The sequence below is a fragment of the Drosophila gunungcola genome (genome assembly GCF_025200985.1).
Source record: "Drosophila gunungcola strain Sukarami chromosome 2R unlocalized genomic scaffold, Dgunungcola_SK_2 000012F, whole genome shotgun sequence".
NCBI lineage: Eukaryota > Metazoa > Arthropoda > Insecta > Diptera > Drosophilidae > Drosophila > Drosophila gunungcola.
The window spans coordinates 544,795-561,901 of NW_026453170.1; the positions used below are offsets into that span (position 1 = coordinate 544,795).

Consider the following 17,107-nt stretch of genomic DNA (forward strand, 5'->3'; position numbering starts at 1 on the left):
AAACGAAACGGATACCGACGATCTTATTGATTATTTTCTAAAAAGTTAACAATTAACGCTAAGAAATTAGGCGAACGAAACCGATAAAAAATTACTTAATGCATTTAAACGACAGAAAACCGAACACTACAGAAAACTAAGTACTCTAATCGCGAATCGATCAATTTCAATTTTGAAGATCTAGTAGTTTGCACCAACGACACAGGAAATTTAAAGAGAAGCGTTTAAACCAGTCCACCACCGACCACACACTTCGAGTTTTGAGTGTTACCCGATTCCCATTCAACTTCAAAAACCCAAATCGAATTACACAAAACTTAACGTGTTCATTAATGTTAAGCAATTAAAATCTTCATTGTAATCTATTGAAATTCAAATTAAACGGAAAACAAAAGTGGTGAGAGTTTTATTTTTAAATTTCGATAGGCTGGCCCGCTTATGGGAAAGTCCCATAGAGCACATTCCAAAGGAACAGCTGGGACTTTTGTGAGATGTGAAAATTTGATTCCCACTGGACGCAAATACGGAGTTATCGATAATTCGTGGCATTGTCCCAGCCCTATTAAAGGCAGCACTGCAATCCATCTCTAGGGCCAATCGATGCCGGCAGTGCTTGATATCGGTAAGTCGTTCATCCCCAACTCGCGTCGGCTGCAAATTGTTTTTTGCGTGTGTTAGGAAAATAAACGAATAAAGAGTAAGAACAGGCCGAGTCCAGACAAACCGCCTAAGCACAGACACTGCCACGATGGTGAAACTAACGCCGGAGCTGATCAACCAGTCCATGCAATACATAAACCCGTGCCGGGAGCGCGAGCTCGATTTGCGCGGCTACAAGATTCCACAGATCGAGAACCTAGGTGCCACCCTGGACCAGTTCGACACCATCGATCTGTCGGACAACGACCTGCGCAAGCTGGACAACCTGCCGCACCTGCCCCGACTCAAGTGCCTGTTGCTGAACAACAACCGCATCCTGCGCATCAGCGAAGGACTGGAGGAGGCGGTGCCCAACCTGAGCTCCGTCATCCTTACCGGCAACAACCTGCAGGAGCTGAGCGACCTGGAGCCGCTGGCCGCGTTCGCCAAGCTGGACACCATCTGCCTGCTCATCAACCCGGTGTCCACAAAGCCCAACTATCGCGAGTACATGGCCTACAAGTTCCCGCAGCTGCGGCTGCTCGACTTCCGGAAGATCAAGCAGAAGGACCGCCAAGCGGCGCAGGAGTTCTTCCGCAGCAAGCAGGGCAAGGACATGTTGAAGGAGGTGAGCCGGAAGTCCAAGATGAGCGCCGCAGCCGCACTGGCCGCCGAGGCGGGGAACGGCAAGGGAAGGGGATCGGACGGCGGGCGACTGGCCAATCCGGAGGACATGCAGCGTATCCGCGAGGCCATCAAGAGGGCCAGCTCGCTGGAAGAGGTGGAGCGGCTCTCGCAGATCCTGCAGAGCGGCCAGCTGCCGGAGAAGTTTCAGCACGAGCAGGAGCCGGCGCAGAACGGAGCTGGGCACAACGGCTCTGGGGCCGTGGCCATGGATTACTAAGACTAGGATAAGCCGCTCATCCGTCAGCTACCTTATAACCGTAGACCAATATTTTATAATAAAACGCCGCCACAAGTTGATTCATCGCATTCTGCATTCTGGACATACACAAATATATAGAGTATCTTTTGTTTTCAACTCGGGCCATTGGCCGGAGGACCTTTCACGGAAAGATCTGGGACAACTGGCCACCGAAGAAATGCGTTTACATGAACGTAATTGGCTAAAAGTTTAACAATCTACAGCGAGTTCGAAGGGGTCAAAAACAGGAGGGTCGGCTAGCTTATGTGGAAATGGTGGGGATCGAGATATGGCGCCTCGCATTTGATATTACTGGGAGGTGCCATTAGGACACTTTCGCCGCCATTATGGTGTCGTAGTGCAGGCCGGTGTAGAAGATGATCCACGTGACCAGGAATCCGGCGAACGACGTCATGAAGCCCTCCTTGACCAGTTCCCATACGCCGCCGTAGGCGTCTTCGTCCACATTCTGGAAGTTAATGGCGTACAGGTAGACGATTCCGCAGCTGATGCCGGCGAATCTGGAAGGCATAAGATTCAAATGGAGTCACTCCGGCTATTTATAGGTTATAGCTACTCACAGAACGAGGCCCAGGAATCCCTTGAGCGGGACTATGCCCCAGATGACGCCCAGGAAGATGCCGAACACCTGGCGCGACCAGTATATCACATCTAGAAACTCCTCCTGCGGGGGATTCGAGGATTAGCATGCGGGTTTTGCGATCCGGAACTTTGCTCACCTTGTCCTCCCACTCCGATTTTGTAATGGCGCGCGCGCAAATTTCCCTCAGTGTGGAGGATTTGGCCGACTGTCCGTTGCGCTCAATTGTACTTGTTTTCGTGGCCATTATTTGATTCAGCTTTGACCCAAATCACTTTAAATTATTTTGTTAATTAAATTTTTCACTATCGCCTAGAGCTGGTATTAAAATCGATACTATCGATATTACGGGAAATCTATTCACATCAGCGACTATTCGATTGGAGCTTATATTTACTTATGTGTTGTTAGTAGAGCGGCGAAATTATCGATGGTGGCCCCATTCTATATTTTGGGAGCGAAAAACCTCTTAACTCCACCACCTCCAATTTAAGTTAATTTAGTATGCATTGTTTAAGAAAAGTTTAATAATTTATTTATTGCATTTTTCCTACCCAAAATTCTGCAACCAAACCTCGTATTTTTTGCTAAGTTAAGTGATGTAAAAAATGCGCAGCACCATCGATAGCGACAAAAAACTATCGATGGTGGCTCAGATATGTAAAAATTCGAAACCTCGAACACTACTATCTACCTCTTGAAGTTTTGGAAATAATGAAATGTACCATGACGGCGCATTAGTTTCCGACTTGCAGATAATGGGGTTTTCCGCTAATTCTTATTCATGATTTTAGGGAATACATGCAGGGCGGCCAGTTTGTTCTCTCTCTCTCTTCTCGCAATTTCGAATTATACTCATCGTGAGTAGGCACTTTATGTAGTTGTTGTAAAGCTTTTCACAGAAAGCGCGCACTGTATTTAAATGACCGCTGGCACCAGCTTGGCTTGCATTCGCTGAGAGATCCCACAACTGAAACTACTGCACTATAAACAAACAAAATGGCTGTTTGGATTTACATTTTGGTGGCCAACATCATTTTTTGGCCAGCTTTTCTTGTCGGAGCTGTGTATTTTCTGAGGTAATGTTGGCATGAAATAAATGGACCCCGTGTTACTGTGTAATAACCAAAGTTCTACGGTTGGTGTTTCAGGAAATATATGCAGGGCGGTCAGTTCACCAAGCAGACCGATGAAACCGGCAAAGTATTCATTGTCACCGGTGCCAACACGGGAATCGGCAAGGAGACGGCTCTGGAGTTTGCCAGGCGGGGAGGAACCATCTATATGGCTTGCCGGGACATGAACAGGTGTGAAAATGCCCGCCAGGATATCATCAGGGAGACGAATAACCCCAACATATTCGGCCGCCAATTGGATTTGAGTTCGCAGGAATCCATTCGTAATTTTGCCGCAGGGTGAGCAAACACGACCAACTAATAGTTGAACGGAAGAATAACTTTCGTTGTTGTAAATTAGTTTCAAGAAGGAGCAGGATAAGCTCCATGTCCTGGTCAACAATGCTGGCGTGATGCGCGGCCCCAAGATGTTAACCAAGGACGGTGTCGAAATGCAGCTGGGTGTGAACCACATCGGCCACTTCTTGCTGACCAACTTGTTGCTCGATGTGCTAAAGGTAAGTTGGCAAAAGTCACTCAAGATAATCAGGTGAAGAGTGTGAAACGTTTTCCAGAAATCGGCTCCAAGTCGCGTTGTCGTCCTGTCAAGCATCGCCCATACGATAGGTGCCATCAACGTGGCCGACCTGAACAGCGAGAAGTCCTACGACGAGGGCAAGGCCTACAACCAGAGCAAGTTGGCCAACTTGCTGTTTACCCGGGAATTGGCCAAGCGCTTGGAGGGCAGTGGCGTCACGGTCAACGCCCTGCATCCTGGTCTTGTGGACACGGGGCTAGCGCGGAACTGGGCCTTCTTCCAGACCATCTTCGGGAAGTAAGTGCAAGCTAAATGAAAACGGAAATTTGTTAATTAAATTCTTAACCTCAGATATCTCATCCAGCCATTGTTTTGGCCGTTCCTGAAGACACCTAAAAGTGGAGCACAGACCTCCATTTATGCTGCCCTGGATCCGGATCTGCAGAAGGTCACTGGCTTGTACTTTAGCGACTGCAAGCCCAAGAACGCAGCTCCTGCAGCCTTGGATGATGCGATGGGGAAGTTCCTGTGGACTGAGAGTGAGAAATTCACGGGCTTGGATAAACCAACAGTGCCGTCCTTTTTGAACTCTGATAAAGCTTAACCGTAAAGCGTAAAGTAGCAATCCGAGAATGGGACTACTGATCTCGAAGAAAATGTGAATAAACCAAAGCGAAAACTCATCCAACCGAGAACGGGACTCCTGTGGAGCATCCAACGTCCAAGCAATGCACAGTCGATTGTAAATGTAAAGAAGGTTGTGCAGGGTTAGAGCAAGCGGTTTATTCAATTGTTATACTAGCAGTTTTTTTTTCACGAATAGGTTAATTTAATAAATACATATCTTCTTAACTTTAATAAAGCGTGTTTTATGTTTTTGATAATTTCGATTTATGTATGTATATGCCGAAGAGCTAATTAGGTTCATTTCAGGCCACTTTAGTCGCGCCCGCTGTGATGAACACCCTGGAGTGGAGCGCATTGGTGGTGGACTCCTTCTTCTCGGGAAACACAGATACCCTAGCACAATAGATAGATCAATCCAGATTTGTAAAAACCAGAACATCCCATACCAATCAAAAAAAAAAATTTGCCGCTCCTGTTTAAGGATTTTTTTTAAACAAGAAATGAAGCAAACTTCGGAACGCCGAAGTTTATATACCCTTGCAGCTACTGCAAAAATTAAATATTCTTGAAAACATTAAAATTATCATTTACTTGCGTATATGTTTAAAAACATTGAAGCTATGATGATTTGCAGCTTAATTGATCGTTAGTTCCTATGGCAGCTATATGATATCGTTTTCCGATTTAAATAAAATTAAAAGCGTAATTCTGAACTGTCAAATTATTAAAAAGTCAAAAAGAATTTAAAAAAAAAATTACAAAATAGAAAAGTTACATTTTTATTGTTTCCATGGGACCTATATGATATAGTCGTCCGATTTTGATCAAACTTAAACCGTTATTCTGAAATACTTAACCATTACTATATGTCGAAGAACTAAAAAAAAATTAAAAAACAGCAAAGTTATAATTTTATTTAAATTTGTTTTTCCGATTGTTCCTATGGGAGCTATATGATATAGTCGTCCGATTTTGATAAAATTAAAACCGTAATTCTTAAATATTTAACTATTACTACATGTCGAAAAACTGAAAATTAAGAAACACCAAAGTTATAATTTTTTTTTTTTTATTTATTTTTCCGGTTGTTCCTATGGGAGCTATATGCTATAGTCGTCCGATTCGCCTCGTTCCGACTTATATACTATTTGCAACAGAAAGACAACATTTGGGAAAGTTTCATGCAGATAGCTTTAAAACTTAGAGATTAGTAGTTTGCGTAGAAACGGTCGGACAGCGGACGGACAGACGGACGAACAGTCGGACGAACAGACAGACGGACATGGCTAGATCGACTCTCCTAGTGATGCTGATCAAGAATATATACTTTATAAGGACCAAAATGTCTCCTTCACTGTGTTGCAAACTTCTGACTGATAATACTATAATATAATACTCTCAGCAAGGGTATAAAAACATTGTTCTTCTGCTAACTTGACGGATTTGGACGGATGAGAAAACGGAGAAAAAAAATCAAAATGTCAAGAACAAAAATAACTGTGTAGACTTTTGAATACCCTTTTTTTGAAGCGCTAGTATATTTATTAATTTTTAGGAAAATATATTAATGATTTTTATTGATTAAATGTAAAAACATTTTGGATAAAAAAAAACATGGATCTGAAAATGTTCATATTTGATTATCTGCCTTATGTGATTTTAACTACAAGGCATTGTTATGGTCGGATATACCCTGGCACGCGTCAGGCAGAAATTTCGGTTTCGTTTTTCGTTCTCCCCATTCCCTTTGCACTTAAAATCGACTGCAACAGAGTGAGGAAGTGTTTTTAAAAGTGAAAATTTAAAGCGATTTTTAATAAATCAGGTATAAATGCATAAATATAATAAAATAAATAATAAATAAATAAATATATTTGCACATTTGAACTACGGTGTCTAAGCGCGGCAAAAGCGCATTAACTGGATGGGATTTCAATCTTTGTTTAAACCGCTGTAAAATTAAATCGCGGTAAAAGTTGTTAAAAAAAAACGCCTTCTACGGAATCCATTTGTTTTTGGTGATAAAAGTGCAGTTTATGTGAAAGTGCTGTTATTGTAAAATTTATACGCGTCTCAAAAGTTGGGTTAGGTCAGGTTGAAAAGTTTAAAAAAAATTTGTACACTAAAACCGATTATCAAGAATAAAAATTTCACGGTGTTAAAAAAAATTAATAACAGCAGATAAAATAATTATAATAATAATAATAATAAATAAAATAAATATAATAAATAAATATAATCTTATTTATATATCAGCATATCCGCGTTGGGGGGCCAGCAGACGCCGGAAAAGTCTCTTGCGCACGCCTTAGCCTACGCCAAAAACAACGCCAACAAAAAAATAAACAAAAATAAATGCTAATAGCATTAATTTTAATAAATGTTTATAAATTGAATTTTTGATGTTTTTTACTATGATTTCCGTAAGGATTCCTGAGGGTTCCTAGAGGATTCCTTGCACTTTTCCCCAGGAATTCCTGAAGATCTTCCTTAGGAATTCTGGCAGGATTGCATGCGGTTTTCACCAGGAATTCCCGAGAAATTCCGAGGTGTATTTACTATTATTTCCGCAGGAATTCCATGGGAATTCCCGTGGATTTTCACTAGAATTCCTGTGGACTTTTTAATATTTTCCTCAGGAATTGCTCGAGAATTTGCATACTGATTAAGTTCCATATTCCTGAGAGATTCCGGGGGGAACCCGATAAAAAAATACCACGGATTTTTTTCGACATTCCCCAGGAATTATCAATGAATTCCCTAGCAATTCCTTCAGGATTCCTACCAATCTTCGAATTACTCGCCGGTAACGCCTGCTTTATACAAATTCATTGCCGTTTTGTATGGAGAATTCCCCGGGATTCCTAAGGAATTCTTGGCGCCGCCCGGGGGATTACTTAGGGAATCTTTAGGGATTGGAACTGCAGGGATGATGCGGCTTTACACTGTATGTGTCGGCCTATGCCGCCACGTCGCACACACATTGACAAGCTAGCAGAGCTCTGTCGGCGTCCACGAGTTTCATATACATATGTATGCATTCATTTTTAAAATTTTGTTTATTATTGCTTTTAAATAATTTAAAAATAATTAAATTAAATAAATAATAATTTCTTTAATGAATAACTTACGGATAAATAACGGCAATTGCCAGTTAAAAACATTTTGGAAAAGTTCAAGTTTAGTAAGATGTTCTGCCAACTTGATATCAAGTTAGCAGAACAAGTATGTTTTAAAAAAAAAATCCTTAAAACAGGAGCGGCAAATTTTTTTTTTTCACAAATAACTTAATATCAAGTTGGCAGAGCATCTCATAATTTTAAAAAAATTGAGTGGCAAATTTTTTTCTTTAACGAATAATTTACGAATAAATAACGGCAAATTGTCGATAAGAAAAAGTTAAAATTTCAAAAGTTGTTCTGCTAACTTTATGAACATACCTATTCAACAGTTCTCTTTAGCCAGCCATTAAGCTGCACAAATCTGCATAAAGAAAAGAGGCAAGCGCGCCATATGTTCCGACTCCCTTTCCTCCATCACCTCCATCGCAAACCCAAATTATGGTTATAATTTGACTCAAATCGGACAAAGATATATATGTACATAACTGCCATATTTTCGAGTCAGCGGAAAATTTACAAAGTTTCATTGTTTTAAATCATAAACGCATTCAAATCGAATTAGTTAGTTTTTAATAATATTTAGTTTTTGTTTTAACTGCTAAGGTATGAGGTTCGCCGAAGTTTTCTTTCTTTCTTGTTGCTCTATTACATGATACACACATTACTAAGCCAATAATAGTGTTTAACCGTTTGCTATCTATGTGTGTTAACACTTTTATTAGTTACTCATCATTTAAAAAAAAATCTAATTTCGATTGGTCAAATTCTTACTCCATAGTATAATAAAAGCTTTATTTCTCTTAGTTTCTCTTTAACTTCTCTTAAGCATGGAACTTCAAACGATATTTCCGCTTTCTTAATGTTGTCACCGTGAATTAGCAAAAACAAACATTTGTATCGAAGTAGTCGTGTTGTTCAGTAGTATATCAACTGCTGCTCTTACTGTTTTGCTCACATTCTACGAAGAACTTCCAGCTGACAACACCCTTAAACATAAAATTAAGTTTATTCAAAATGTGCATTTTCACCGATTGTTTATTGAGCCCCTTAATACTGTGGCCAGCTATCATCGGCGTGACTATCTACCTGTTGAAGTGAGTTCTGGAAATTATGAAACGAACAATGAAAGCGCATTAGTTTCCGACTTGCAGATAATGGGGTTTTCGGCTAATTCTAATTCGTGATTTCAGGGAATACATGCAGGGCGGCCAGTTCACAAAGGACACAGATGAAAGCGGAAAGGTGTTCATTGTCACGGGAGCCAACACGGGAATCGGCAAGGAGACGGCTCTGGAGTTCGCCAGACGAGGGGGCACCGTGTACATGGCTTGCAGGGATATGAACAGATGCGATAGGGCCCGTAAGGAAATCATCAAGGAGACGAACAATCAGAATGTATTCTCCCGAGAACTTGATTTGAGTTCCCTGGAGTCCGTTCGTCAATTCGTGGCTGGGTGAGCTAGTCAGAGATTCGTTAACGTTATATGTATCCATTAAAAAGCATGTTCCCTTACATATTAGCTTCAAGAAAGAGCAGGATAAGCTCCATGTCCTGGTCAACAATGCTGGCGTGATGCGCGGCCCCAAGATGTTAACCAAGGACGGTGTCGAAATGCAGCTGGGTGTGAACCACATCGGCCACTTCTTGCTGACCAACTTGTTGCTCGATGTGCTAAAGGTAAGTTGGCAAAAGTCACTCAAGATAATCAGGTGAAGAGTGTGAAACGTTTTCCAGAAATCGGCTCCAAGTCGCGTTGTCGTCCTGTCAAGCATCGCCCATACGATAGGTGCCATCAACGTGGCCGACCTGAACAGCGAGAAGTCCTACGACGAGGGCAAGGCCTACAACCAAAGCAAGTTGGCCAACTTGCTGTTTACCCGGGAATTGGCCAAGCGCTTGGAGGGCAGTGGCGTCACGGTCAACGCCCTGCATCCTGGTCTTGTGGACACGGGGTTGGCGCGGAACTGGGCCTTCTTCCAGACCATCTTCGGGAAGTAAGTGCAAGCTAAATGAAAACGGAACTTTGTTAATTAAATTCTTAACCTCAGATATCTCATCCAGCCATTGTTTTGGCCGTTCCTGAAGACACCTAAAAGTGGAGCACAGACCTCCATCTATGCTGCCCTGAATCCGGATCTGCAGAAGGTCACTGGCTTGTACTTTAGCGACTGCAAGCCCAAGAACGCAGCTCCTGCAGCCTTGGATGATGCGATGGGGAAGTTCCTGTGGACTGAGAGTGAGAAATTCACGGGCTTGGATAAACCAACAGTACCAGCCAAAAAGGAAGCCGATAAAGCTTAACCGAAAGTTAAAAAGTAGCAATCCGAGGATGTGACTACTGAATTCGAAGGAAATGTCAATAAGCCAAAGCGAAAACTCAGCCAACCGAGAACGGGACTCCTGAGCAAGTCCGAGCAATGTACTGTCGATTGTAAATGTAAAGAAGGTTGAGCCGGGTTAGAACAAGCTGTTTATTATTAAATTGTAATACTTGTAACGAGTAGGTGCCTGGGCTGTTACTATATGATGATAAGGTCCAGCTGTTCCTTGTCGGCTATTTGGGGTGGTGGTCTTGTCCTTTATCATGAGCCAGTTAAATTCTAAAATTTTATTAAATTTTGCGTGTAGTGACAAGTGGTATAGGATAGGCAAAATTATATGAACACGAAGAGGGATAGCTATTTCACTAGCGGAATTCCTAGTTTTCCTAAGGTGTTTAAAAGGAACTACATCTGCCATCCCTGCCTTGGCCATTCTTTACCGAAAACCTCCCACAATATCACTGAATGGCCCCTTTCACTGCATCGGGTTTTACAGGGGACTCATCCTAGTCAAAGGCAAACAAAATAGACTTTAGCAAATTAATGATTTAAATATAAATATATTTAAAAACTAATAAAATTTCTTAGTACTAGAGAACATATTAAAAGAGATATTAAATAAGAACATAAATACATGCAATAAAATTAGATTAAAAAATGTATACCCGAAGTAAGATGGACATTTAAAATCAAAAATAACCTTTAAGAGTACGTTTATGGAACTTACAGAAATTGCAGTGATGAGCTTTCGGCGAAATCAAATAGAGTGGTTTTCCTTCTTTCAAAATTTGTCTCACTCATAAATTCGAGAGTCGAGAGAGATGATAATATCGCTCTCTTTTCTTTTTCCTTTATGGACTATTCAATTTGTTATGTTTTGTACGGTGGGACATAAAATAATTATTTTGGTATATATTTTTATGGAGACATTAAAAAAATGAGATATTTGACTCACCACTATTCGGGAGATCCATATGTATATCCATATACATATACACTAAAAGCCCACTGTGCAAAACCAACAGCCATTTCTCTCACTTTTTCCTTTAGGCTTCTTTTAACACATTCTTTTTCATTTAACCACCAAACAAAATTAAAAGGCCTAAGCCTTTAGCCTCTCACAAAAGCCTGGCCTTTTAACTATCACCACATTTTCCTCTTTCCCTTTTTTTCTATTACACTCACATGCTCATTTCACTTAACCTAGACAAAAAAAAATTATAAATGAACTTACATATATGTAAATTATCCGTTTTTTACTTATTTCTTTACATTTCTAGCGGTACTAACTTAAAACTATTATTTTATATTGTTATGCCGAGTTGAATTAAATTAGACCGATCGTGGACCGAAGCGTCTTGCCTACGTCAGCGCGCCGAAAAACTGCCTGCCAAGCTGAGCTTCGGCAATTCACGCTCGCTTGTGGGAGATAACGAAGATAATGAAGATGACGAATAAATGCAATATAGGTGTAATTTGGGAAGGTGTTGAAACTTGAGCTCTCTTTGACACTTTTCCTTTTTTTTTTATTAAATAAATAAAACTTGAGTGACTTTTAGGCTTTTGAGATCCCTTTGGGTGACGATAATTTCCCTTCTGTAGGATGAATTCGCTCTCCTTTGGGTATCTTGAGGTATTATTCCCTCTACAAAGCAAAGACCGGATCCAATATCTGACACAGAGCGCCAAACCTAAATAAAAACTTTTGGGTCTGCAATTTCCACAGTATTGTTTCTTTTCCTTACCCATAAACAGGATTTAGCGCTATATTTAAGCTAATCCGGAAATTCTGCCCGTCACTTCAACTCGATGCAACTACAGTGATAGCGATTTTAGGTCAATTCGCACCAACTAACTAAACTTGCACTTACAATTAAATTGAACTGCACTCGATGACTGCCGAAAAGGGAAAGAAAGCCAGCAGCTCGTGGCTCTGGGCGGGAAGCTAAGTTAGCCACCATTGGATAAGTCTCCGTTTTCCGGGGAAATCACAACTGACTCTGTTGCGTCTTTATATCCGAAAATTCGTACCCCAATCGCAACACCTAACTGACCCCTAGATGGCGCCACTTTCAGATTTTGCCTCATAGATGGCCCTGCCCAGCGGTTTATCACAATTCAATCACAACACAGCCAATCACAAATCCAGCGATATCACCCAGCCCCTTAAAAAATCACTAAGACACAGACACACAGAATTAATAAACAAAACCTCGACATTGTACCAAAATATGTCAAAATTATCACCAAATTAACTACCCCCATTATATCCCCAAACTAAATAGGAGACTGCAAATAGTAAACACCCGCTTGCGTCTAGGCCACACAAAGATGTCAAACGCACACTATCTTGATCGTTACCGTTACCGTTATTCCCTGCTATGCAACAACGCTCCTCTAGACGAGCAATACATCCTTCCCTCTGCCCTTCTCTCTCTGCACAACGACCCTCATCATTTCCCTATCTAAGCTACATCCAGGCCTTAGCCAAACCACACCAAAGTTAATTCCCAAATGATCCTCAAAATCCAAGAAAAATCAAATGTAATCTTCAAAATGTAAACTACACGTAAGGTATAGCGACAAAAAACTATCGATGGTGGCTCAGATGTGTAAAAAGTCGATACCTCGATAGTGCCATCGATAGATTCCCAGCTCTAGTTGTCAGCGACAACCCTGCCGTCAGCTGTTTGGTTATGTGAATTTAGTTTTTTCTTTGACAATTGGTCAATTTTGATAAACAATGCTACAAATAACGAGGCTCTGCCTGGCTGCCTCCGCCACAGTTGCAGGTGATTACCTTACTCAATAATAACCCTGCTATAATTCATTGCTTGTCTCCTTCCACGCAGCTCAGCGAGGTATTGCTCTAACGGCCGCCCGCTCCATTGATCAAAAGTGGCGTGCAGGCAAGGGATTGCCGGAAAACCCAAATGCCTTTGGCCCACTTACCAATTTGCCTGACTTCACATACCTAGATGGCAGACCCACGCCCCTGGGTGTAAGTAATAGAGTAGAACACGTGTGCGGCCAAGAGACCCCTTAAAACTACTTTGAACAAGAAAGGAAGCAAGAACTAAGCTATTTTTAAAAACAACGAAGGTGTTAATTTTTCTTTGCATTTTTCGATCGTTCTTTTGTCAGCTTATGAGATATCGTTGTCCGATTTCAAATAATCTTAAAACAGCAGAGCTATAACTTTATTTCCCTTATTTTCCCGATTGTTCCTATGGAACCTATATGTTATAGTGGTAACCTGCAATAGAAATAAGCTTTAAAACTAAGAAATTAGTTTGAGTATTCGTTTGGTTATGTTGATCAATAATATATTTACTTTATACGGTCGGAAATGTCTCCTTTGCTGCGTTGCAAACTTTTGACTGAAATAACAATACCCTATGCAAAAGGGTTTAAAAATAGGTTCGAGTTGCTTAGCTCATGTTTATTGATTCGGTTTTAAAATCACAGATTAAGCTCAGAGTTGGTCAACTTAATTATTCATTATTCATGTTAAATTTAAACTCAATATCTATCCGCAAAGACAGTGGTGCTATGAGAAATTTGATTGTGCTACTAGCTTAGTTCGAGATAGATCCATTCGGTTCATAAGGGAACCTAGGCTGCGCTCATAAAGGTCTACATCAAATACACACCCAAATCCATTTAAATAACATCCGAATAATACTTGTTTTACAGGCCAACCAGAAGAGACGTCTGCTGAAGCAGCAGAGTATCGCCGCCAGGATCGTGGAGCTAAGTGGGGAGCTCGAGTTTGCCAAGCAGCGACATGAACGCCTGAAGGAGACCGCCGAATCCGAGAAGCAGCGCCTCATCCAAAACAAATTGAAGCCCAAGGGCCACCTGTTGCTCAAACAGAAGAAGTAGCCTCCTAATCTTAGCCTGTATAAGTTATCATAAGTCGCTTAGTGAATGGAGACGAAATTATACGATGGTCTTGTGATGTGGACACATGTTTGCCCAAAACACGTTTCAAAAACGTTCCTCAGACAGCAAGCGTGGCGCAGTCGACGGTTCATTAGACGTATCGCTAATGGGGATTTAATTGCAACTGGGCGACACACCTGCCGCATCTTAATTGAGTGTTAAAACGCCAGTGACGCACTTGCCGGAGTAGCGTGTCCTGGCATTTAGACTAGATGAAAGCGTTGCGCGCTTTTCCGAGGGGGCCACGCTTAGCTATTAAGGCGGGCGTGGGCTCCCATTCGCACATTAGCTGCTAATAGAAGGCTTACGCTCGCGCATTCGAGTCACTTATCAAACTATTTTTGCAAACAAGGAAGTCGGGGCATCTGTTTATTTGTAAGTGATTGCCGAAGGCCAGTTACAGGCTGGATCTCCTCTTCCGGCCTGCGCAACGTGGTCCAGATGCCACTGGGCCAACCTGGACAGATTAACATATAGATCGTGCCAGCAAAGCCAACCAACCATAGAGAATGTGAAGCCTAATATTTGCTTTTATCAATAAATATGTACCACAGTTTGCCAGTTAAATATTTGCGCACCTTGCCAGTGGAGCTCCCTTGTTTTCCCGAGTGTTTGTCTTTTCGGTTAGGATATCAAGAATTTTGCACGGCATAATCAAAGCCACAGAAACGTGCTCCACTTAGGCATGTTTTCGTAGAGACCGATTAACCGGCTGATTGGCTTTAAATTGGGTGGAAGACTTGCTTGTTGGCGTTCCAACCGCCCAACAGTGCCAGGTAACATCAAGACAAGACTTTGCAAGGCTTAACACTTCCCATTGAGCCCCCAGGTGTCAGACCTAAAAATTTCCATAACTCTTTGTTACTACCAACTCACACCAGGCCAAAAATGGTAAAAGTGGCAATTAAGTAAGGGTATAAAGTGCCACTGTAAATATTAAAATATTGCAGGGTGCAAATTTAGCTATTTACATTCGCACGTTCAGCCAACAAAGAAATCAAGTCTGAGGAAATTTTCTAAGCAGTTGATCGTCACTTGGAGTCGGCTTAGAATGCAGAATGTTTGTCGCACTTCTTGCAGAAATTAGCCGAGGAGTTCGAAATTTGGCACCGTCTTTCAGGTTTCGAACGCAGCGGGGGTGTGACAAAAAAAAAAAAAGAAAAAGAATGAAGAAAAACGTGCCTCCGCCGGAGCTCTCAATCAAAAGGCAGAATCGCTGCGCTGGGCGCCAATGCAGGCAACCGTGCGTATACGTAATGCGATCTGATTCCAACTGGATTGTTTATGTTTCCTTTACCGCCGGCGAATCTCGCACCTTTCTGTTGTTGTTGACGATGTTTCGGGTGTGCAAAAATATTTACCCCCAATTGGGTGGCATGGAAAAAGGTGGTGATGTGGAAAACAACTGAATGTTGTTATTGCCCCTTGCGGGCGCCTGGGATTTATATTTATATAATTGTATAAATTTATTCAATTAGCGGGTTTATATTTACGCCCCAAAACTTTTCGAAACAACCAGCGATAATTGAGTGCGAATTGGTCCGGGTCCAAGCATAAGTCTCTTCTTAATTCTGCTCAAGTCTGCTTAACGATGGTTTACAAAAGTCTAGTTGGCTTCTGATTCATCTCTTTGAGTGCAGGCCCCGGAAACTGAAGTCATGCCCCCTTTTGGAGCTTGATTCAAAGCGCCCACCGCAGCCAGGTCGAGTGTGTTTGTTAATTATTTTATTGCTCCCAAAGGCAGTTCATGTTTTTCTAGAAAATCGCGGTATTTATCACTTCCTGAATCAGCCGGCCACATTTTCACGACGAATTGATTAACCGTCGCATGAACCGCTGCGGTTGGATATTTATAAAGTCTGAGCCGTATTTTTAGACGCCATCCTATTTGCGTATCTATGCTGATTTATAAAAAACGCCGAATTTCATTACAACGACGTTCGAGGTCTGGATTTAGACTTAGCGTGTGACCACACAAAAATTACCACCCGGCGACCACAGCGCCTGGTACACAAATTACTCATGCGCCGTGTGCGCCGCAAACCTTTCCGACCGAGATCCGAAAGCCCCTAATTACTTTCCATCGCTCACTGGCCGACGTCAGAGTGTCCGAAAAACAAAATTAATATTATAATTAATTCGAGTAAAAACAAAATAGTCGCACACAATGGGCCGTATCTTTCCGCATTGTAAAAAGTTTTCCGAGCCAAACAATTAGAGCCTTTCGTCCCAGCGAATTCCATAGCGATAAGTCGAAGATGTCACAGCATCCGCGCATGCGCAAAAACCCAGACGTCGACGTCAGCCGCAGATCGTCGAAAATGTCGCTGCGTTTCCTCCGGACTTGCGTCACAGCCGGAGCATCGGCTCTGCCCGAAATCAAATTTTCACATTTGGGTGCGAATATGGCGGTGGGTATATAAGGGAAGGGTTCTCCACAGCCAAGCACACAGAACTCCCCGGACGTTCAGAGCAATCAGAACCACCAGACAGAAATCAAAGGATATCCAACAGCCCACTCAGGATTTAACAGACATTAACTAGTTTACACCGAAAAACGTCATGGATCTAAAGGTAAGCACGAAACCGAGAGACCTCCAAAGCAGTCCAGCTCACCCAGATCTCTACCCTCAGCACTTGTACTCGTGGGTCTGCCTGCTGGTCAGCATCGTCATCTGCAAGGTGTCCCAGTCCAGTGCCAAGCCCACCTACTACGACCTGGACAGCTACGAGGCCTACGACACCGACCGCTACGACTCCAACGGCGACTCCTCGTACGCCCTGACCTACGGGAAGCCGCTCACCGACAACCGCCTCAAGAAGCTGAGCCCGGGCTACTACTACGTGGACGACGGCTACATCGCCCCCGTGGCCGCCAGTGCGGGCTACACCCGCCGCGAGGACGTCCAACCCGAGGGCGCTGCCCTGCCCCACAACGTCAAGTTCACCCCGATCGTGCGCGTCCGGCAGACCAAGACCAAGCGCAAGAAGCTCTTCGTGCCCAACTTCTTCGGCTAGGAGCTGGAGGAGTCCTTCCGGTCCTCCTGCCGGGACTGAGAGTACAGACTGAGGATGATTAGCGTAGGCTTAGCTGTAGGATAGTCGCGTGGCTACCACACCAAAAAGTACCTTATACTTATACTATTACCTATTTTATACCCGTCCAAATGACCGAATTATATTTAAACACCCAAAACCTACTAAATATATGAAAACATTTATGAAAATATTTCTCAACCAAATAATTATTATTCCGGTTTCACACCACTAACA

General features: G+C 42.4%; 6 protein-coding genes and 1 long non-coding RNA gene across 7 annotated transcripts; 5 read left to right on the forward strand and 2 right to left on the reverse strand.

The window, feature by feature from the left end:
• The first annotated feature begins 586 nt into the window (after positions 1-586).
• Positions 587-1,623, forward strand: LOC128255704 (probable U2 small nuclear ribonucleoprotein A'). Its single transcript, XM_052985403.1, has one exon. It carries the CDS (start codon positions 749-751, stop codon positions 1,541-1,543), a length of 795 nt encoding a protein of 264 aa, XP_052841363.1. The 5' UTR covers positions 587-748; the 3' UTR covers positions 1,544-1,623.
• LOC128255705 (respirasome Complex Assembly Factor 1) lies at positions 1,620-2,519 on the reverse strand. The gene is made up of 3 exons (XM_052985404.1): positions 2,305-2,519; positions 2,146-2,249; positions 1,620-2,085 (listed from the first exon to the last, which is right to left on the reverse strand). The coding sequence occupies exons 1-3, from the start codon at positions 2,410-2,412 to the stop codon at positions 1,890-1,892; spliced, it is 408 nt and encodes a 135-aa protein (XP_052841364.1). The 5' UTR covers positions 2,413-2,519; the 3' UTR covers positions 1,620-1,889.
• A 566-nt stretch (positions 2,520-3,085) lies between these two features.
• Positions 3,086-4,644, forward strand: LOC128255702 (retinol dehydrogenase 13-like). The gene is made up of 5 exons (XM_052985401.1): positions 3,086-3,244; positions 3,317-3,580; positions 3,642-3,798; positions 3,856-4,115; positions 4,170-4,644. The coding sequence occupies exons 1-5, from the start codon at positions 3,165-3,167 to the stop codon at positions 4,420-4,422; spliced, it is 1,014 nt and encodes a 337-aa protein (XP_052841361.1). The 5' UTR covers positions 3,086-3,164; the 3' UTR covers positions 4,423-4,644.
• Positions 4,645-8,450: 3,806 nt separating this feature from the next.
• Positions 8,451-10,353, forward strand: LOC128255703 (retinol dehydrogenase 13-like). The gene is made up of 5 exons (XM_052985402.1): positions 8,451-8,661; positions 8,758-9,021; positions 9,089-9,245; positions 9,303-9,562; positions 9,617-10,353. The coding sequence occupies exons 1-5, from the start codon at positions 8,582-8,584 to the stop codon at positions 9,867-9,869; spliced, it is 1,014 nt and encodes a 337-aa protein (XP_052841362.1). The 5' UTR covers positions 8,451-8,581; the 3' UTR covers positions 9,870-10,353.
• Positions 10,354-10,621: 268 nt separating this feature from the next.
• LOC128255707 (uncharacterized) lies at positions 10,622-11,783 on the reverse strand. Its single transcript, XR_008267679.1, has 4 exons — positions 11,761-11,783; positions 11,635-11,704; positions 10,845-11,580; positions 10,622-10,747 (listed from the first exon to the last, which is right to left on the reverse strand). It is a non-coding gene; the product is annotated as an uncharacterized LOC128255707 (long non-coding RNA).
• Positions 11,784-12,539: 756 nt separating this feature from the next.
• On the forward strand, positions 12,540-13,873 carry LOC128255697 (39S ribosomal protein L52, mitochondrial). Its single transcript, XM_052985394.1, has 3 exons — positions 12,540-12,681; positions 12,742-12,890; positions 13,586-13,873. Exons 1-3 carry the CDS (start codon positions 12,633-12,635, stop codon positions 13,772-13,774), a joined length of 387 nt encoding a protein of 128 aa, XP_052841354.1. The 5' UTR covers positions 12,540-12,632; the 3' UTR covers positions 13,775-13,873.
• A 2,392-nt stretch (positions 13,874-16,265) lies between these two features.
• LOC128255699 (uncharacterized) lies at positions 16,266-17,063 on the forward strand. The gene is made up of 2 exons (XM_052985395.1): positions 16,266-16,408; positions 16,469-17,063. The coding sequence occupies exons 1-2, from the start codon at positions 16,397-16,399 to the stop codon at positions 16,850-16,852; spliced, it is 396 nt and encodes a 131-aa protein (XP_052841355.1). The 5' UTR covers positions 16,266-16,396; the 3' UTR covers positions 16,853-17,063.
• The last annotated feature ends 44 nt before the right edge of the window (positions 17,064-17,107 follow it).